Below are 5732 nucleotides of genomic sequence, written 5' to 3'. Positions count from 1 at the left end.
AACTTCCTCCGGAGGCGAAACCTCTGACTATGGTGTTAACCACAGAGTATGGAGCTTTGTTGACCATTTTCAAGGGAAGATGGTGAAAATGGTGACGATGAAGGTGTGACACATGTTAGTTTTACCGGGGTTCCACGGTTGACGCCATTGTACTTGTCAAAAAGTATAGAATGTGTGGCACCTTCATGTTGGTAAAGATAACCAAATGCCTTTGTAATTTTGTGGTGGATTAGAGTTTGCTCATGGTGGCGAGATGCACTGTTTGGTGGTATTTACGGTGATGAGAGAACAAACTCACATGAGGTGGAAATTCTATAGCTTTAGGGGGTGTATCATGTGTATTACGATATATGTCGCATCTCATGCAATAAATGAGATATTTATAGAGACTCTTGGGCCTGGAGTCAGAGTTTCCTAAGGAAGGATAATCACCTATCTAGTGAACTCCGTTGAATCTCTATTTCTTTGAGAAACACAATTAGTCCCTTGACCTTAACTTCTCTCTATCCAAGACATATTTTTTTCCCACGTTTGTCACGTCGGGACGAATAGGGAATCTCAAGGCGAGGTTGACATTTTACCATTTGGTTACATTTTAATCCAAACATTAAAAAAATTGAATCATTTAATTTTTATTTATTTTAAATTTGATCATTATTTTTATAGAGATGATTTGTTTTATTCTTGAAATATTATCACACCTAGGAATGATATCTATATCTAGTTCTCTTGGAAAATAAGATGGGATTGGGTCTTGTTATGGTTGGTGAAGCGGTGGCGGTTTAAATCTTTTTATTATTATTTATTTATTTTAACATCCAATCCAAATTCTAATTCATATTCGCATAATTCCTTCTCCGAACTTTCAATCTCCCGGCGTTCAAAATCTTCGGCTCCACGTATTTCGAAAATCAACAGTTGAGTTTATTTAATTATTTCAAACATTTCACAATCAATCTCAAACCCTAGAAGTTCAATCTCTATAATTCTTCCCCAAATTTCAATCACAATCTAACATCGTCTTTTGATCTGAACACTGGAATTAGGGTTCAAGCGAAGAAGCCATGGATGACTGTTGTGCTGTTTGCGCTGAGCCGTTGGAATGGGTTGCGTACGGACCTTGTTTGCACCGTGAGGTTTGCTCCACCTGTGTCGCGAGACTCCGTTTCATTTGTGACGATCGCCGTTGTTGCATCTGTAAGACCGATTGCAATCTCATTTTTGTTACCAAGGTATGTTTGCCCAATGGTTCTTATCGATTTGGTGAAATTGTTTTGGGGAGTCGAGGAGTCTTTTGCTATTTTTTTTGCTATGTGTTTTGTGACTTGAAATATCTGATCCGTGTCATTGGTTGGATTCATTGTGATGATTGTGTTGTATCAATTATGTAGTACAGTTTAGTTTGCCACTGTACTGAGCCGTATGTGCATGTAATGATATATGGAAGAGGAAGTTAGTGATTTATGGAATTATTTTGTTATTCAGCTTATGTAATGAAGTTTAGGTTTGTTATTTGAAGTTAGATATTTGCTTTGTTTATTTTGTATCTATTATTTTGTTTTGTTGCTATTATTTGATGTGGTTGATATTCAACTTTGTTGCATATACTCCCAGGCTCTAGGAGATTATACAAGGGTGGTTAATGATTTTGCATCCCTTCCGTCTGAGGTAAGGGAAGGAAAGGTTGGGTCGTACTGGTACCATGAGGATATGAATGCATTTTTCGACGATGTGGACCATTACAAGATGATCAAGGCTATGTGTAGGCTTTCCTGCAGTGAATGTGACAAGGGGGAGGAGCAACAGAATGATGGGTCAAGGCGACAAGCAAGGTTTAGGAATATAGGACAGCTGAAGGGTCACTTGTTCCACCGTCATAAGTTGCATATGTGCAGTTTGTGTTTGGAGGGAAGAAAGGTGAAATATTTATGTTTGACATTCCATGTATCTTTTTAATGGAAAGTTTTGCAATCCTTTTTTTATTGATTGAGTCTTTATATCATTGTTTCTATGACATAGGTATTTATCTGTGAGCAAAAACTATATACTAGAGCCCAGTTAAATCAACATATAAACACAGGTGATTCTGAGGTGGATGGAAGTGAGAGTGAGAGAGGTGGTTTTATGGGGCATCCTATGTGTGAATTTTGTAAAACCCCATTTTATGGGGACAATGAACTGTACACACACATGTCTACGGAACATTATACTTGTCATATATGCCAAAGGTAACAATTAAGCTAATCAATCATGTGCTCAACAGAGCATGTCTTCATTTTGATCTGAACCGTTAGAAGTGTAATGTTCATTATATCTGTGCTTTAATTGCAGGCAGCATCCAGGACAGTATGAATACTATAAGAATTATGATGACCTAGAGGTAAGAAATATATGTTTGCTTCTTTTACTATCTTATTTTTCTGAATGTAAGGCTTTGCAAGATATTTCATGTTATTTGACCTGATAGTATTTGTACGGACAAATGTCCTCTGATGCAGATCCACTTCCGACAACAGCATTTCTTATGTGAAGATGATGCTTGCCTTGCCAAGAAATTTGTTGTTTTTCAATCTGAATCAGAGATGAAGGTGATTGATTATTTACAGCACTAGGATCTTTTCCTGTTCCTTCATATTTTTTGTTAATGGTTTACTCGAAAGGTGTCTTGTGTGCAGTACATTACCTGCTTGATGATTCCTCATGCCTGTTCGTTTAGATGCTTACTCTTTCAATCTTACTGTAAAATAAGCAGATGTGTTATTGTTGTGGGTTATTTTTCATTGTTGAACCTCTTTTTCCTTGTTTATGACAGAGACATAATACTATGGAACATGGAGGACGCATGTCACGGTCAAAGCGTAATGCTGCTCTTCAGGCATGTACAATGGCAATCTTTTCTTTTTGAACTCACTTCTCATGTCTGTTGGTTTTGCTAGTTTCCAAAGAAATATTTACTTCCAAGATCCTTCTTAATACCTTACAGAAGTTATCTTCATTGTTTCCCTACAGATACCGACTAGTTTTCGATATAAACACAATAATGAACAGGATCAACGTCGTGGAAGAGGGCGAATGTTTCGTCGCGATCTTTCTGAAAATCAACTTTCCATGGCCATTGAAGCCAGTTTGGAGACTGCTAATGCTGAGCAAACATATCGTGAGCCAACTTCAAGTAGTGGGCAGATTGCTTACGAAGACGGGGATGCAGATATTGATTCCATCGTTCATCCGTTTGAATCATTAGCTACTGCAGGTTCTGAATCAACATCAAGATACCGTCAGGCCTTAGGGCATGGCTCTAAACCACTGGTAGACTCCTCCTTTCCTCCCCTTCCCATAACTTCCAGCAATGGCCAGCAAAGGTCCAAACATGAGTTTGAAGGTTCATCAAGCAATACTATGGCAGCACGTTTGCGTCGGCATGGCAACAGAAATATATCTGTTATTAACTCTGGAAATGCCTGGTCTGTAGCAGGTCGTGGACCTGGACAAACATCAAGTAGTCATTCACATTCTAAAAAGTCAACAAATCATGCCCTTGGAGGGTCTCATAACTCTAGTCAGACAAAGACAGTAGTTAGCGGTGGACCCCCACCATCAAGTTATGCTAATCCTATTCCATCTGCACATAGAACTGCTCATGGGCAATTACCTGCTGGTCCATCGTGGGACACACGTGACAATGGTAGAATCGTTCACTCTGCATCAGCTCCAAACCTCGTTGAGAACAACCCTGTTGGAGTTTCAGTTTCTGATTTTCCTCCCGTTTCTGGTTTACAAGTGAGCAAGTTATCTACGAGCAGCCAGCCTCCATTGAATGTGGAGAATGTTCAGTCTGCCAACAAGTCCCTGGTTGACCAGATTCGCAGTACGCTTGATTTTGATGAAGATAGATACACTATATTTAAAGACATATCTGCTCAATATCGCCAAGGAACAATAGATACTGATACATATGTGGACTATGTGCAGCAGTTTGGCTTGTTTCATCTTGTACCTGAGTTGGCAAGACTATGTCCGGATGCTCGGAAGCAGAGAGAACTTGTGGAGTCTTACAATGCTGGTTTGCAAAGAAATGCATTTCAAGAAAGTGACAGGGTGTATGGCAGTGCTAGCACCCATCACAAGAACGGTAATGTTGACAAGAAAGGTAAAGGCAAGTCATTAGAGGTTAAGCGGAATCAACCCACTGAGAAATTAGCAGATAGCTTTTTAAGCACCGTTCATCAACTACAGTCAAATTATAAACCTTCAGAAGAGAAGTTGGAGGTGCTATCAAAGGGTGCTTATCGCATGGACAAGGGTAAATTTAAAACCGAGCTGCAGACTGATACTAACACTAGCAATCAAAATAAGATTAAACTTGGTGGGAAGACTGAAACGTCAAACGGCACTTTAACTAATCAAAATAAAGAAGACGGTGGTGGTGGGAACAAGCAACGCAAGAAAGCTTCCAAGTTCCTCAGAGTCCGCCTTGGTGATGGTTCTGCTTCGGCCCTTCTAGATCTTGATAACTCACGGGCTACATCTGATCCTAGAGAAACATACAGTTTAGATGGTAACAATAATGATTCTGGAGTTGGGCTGCCTGTACGTGGTGTTTGGCGGAAGGGGGGAGGTCAAAAACTCTTCCCCTGATACCACTTGACCATGGCTTTGAAAATCAAGCGCAATTGAACTTGCTCGCAAAAACCATAGCTAAGCTGGATTAAGGATAAAGGATTCATTTTTTTTGCATGGGAGGTAATGTATGACAGTATCCAATTTTAGTTAGATCTAAGGTACATCAAGCTAGCATGGGAATTTTGTTGTGATGTTGAAGGTTGAATGGGATAATTTTGTTTGTTTTGGGGGTATATTTTTGTTCAAGTGTTGATATGAAAGTGGGCACCAAGTGTACTGTTTTGCTTTGGTGCGTTGTTGTTTTTGTTACGATTAGCATTTGAGAATTTTACTATCTACAGTCACAAGTTTGAACCGCAGAATTCATGTTGGCTGGTGTCAATACACAGTGGAGCACATGCTTGGAATTACTGAATTATGCTTGCGCAAGTTGTCATTAAATTGGCCATTAAGTGCACTTTTTACAATTACTTTTTACACCGATTCCCACTACATCCATCCACGTGGGTGATCATCGTGATTATTCAGTCTTTTGCAAGTGCATCTTTGCTGGCAATACATTCTCTTCTTGGTCGATCTGTACCTGATCAAGAAGAATAATGATAGTTTGATTATTGATATATATTTTTAAACAAAAACTTCAAACGAATTTTAAAGAATACTTGTGTCATGTTTAGAAATTTGAAACTTTAGTATGTTGTTGGGATTGATAATGTGGTAAAAAATTTTGTTTGTTCTTATTTTGTAAATATATTTAATATGTACGCATGGAGTCTTGTTTTGTTTTGTGAATACGTTTTTTTGTTACTCCTCTTAATTTAGGGCATTACTTTTAGTGGTGTTCCTTGTTAAAAAGCCAAAATATCTTTCGAATATAAAAAGGGATTAATTACAATACACCTTGTTTGTGTAAAAAGATTTACACAGTCGATTCATCACCATCATCCGTTTACATTATTTTATAGACTTTTAAAATAAAAATCAAATTTATTTCAATATCCAACGTCTAGGATTAATTGATGGTGTAAAAGTCTTTTACATTATCAGTGTATTTTAATTAAATTCATATAACAATGCATTTTTGGATGCATCAAAATCTTAAAAAAATT

At 38.1% G+C, this 5732-nt stretch overlaps 1 protein-coding gene across 2 annotated transcripts; it reads left to right on the top strand.

The window, feature by feature from the left end:
* The first annotated feature begins 721 nt into the window (after nucleotides 1-721).
* On the top strand, nucleotides 722-4985 carry LOC127132574 (uncharacterized). 2 transcript variants are annotated; one of them, XM_051061529.1, is made up of 8 exons: nucleotides 722-917; nucleotides 1047-1232; nucleotides 1615-1917; nucleotides 2020-2228; nucleotides 2332-2380; nucleotides 2499-2588; nucleotides 2813-2875; nucleotides 3010-4985. In XM_051061529.1, exons 2-8 carry the CDS (start codon nucleotides 1065-1067, stop codon nucleotides 4636-4638), a joined length of 2511 nt encoding a protein of 836 aa, XP_050917486.1. In that variant the 5' UTR covers nucleotides 722-917; nucleotides 1047-1064; the 3' UTR covers nucleotides 4639-4985. The 2 variants fall into 2 exon arrangements, with proteins under 2 accessions (XP_050917486.1, XP_050917487.1); XM_051061530.1 differs by lacking the exon at nucleotides 722-917 and having other exon boundaries at nucleotides 932-1232.
* Nucleotides 4986-5732: the final 747 nt, after the last annotated feature.

This window comes from Lathyrus oleraceus, chromosome 3 (assembly GCF_024323335.1).
Source record: "Lathyrus oleraceus cultivar Zhongwan6 chromosome 3, CAAS_Psat_ZW6_1.0, whole genome shotgun sequence".
Classification (NCBI taxonomy): Eukaryota; Viridiplantae; Streptophyta; class Magnoliopsida; order Fabales; family Fabaceae; genus Lathyrus; species Lathyrus oleraceus.
The sequence above is the reverse complement of the archived record's forward strand: the minus strand, read 5'-3'. Positions and strand labels throughout refer to the sequence as shown.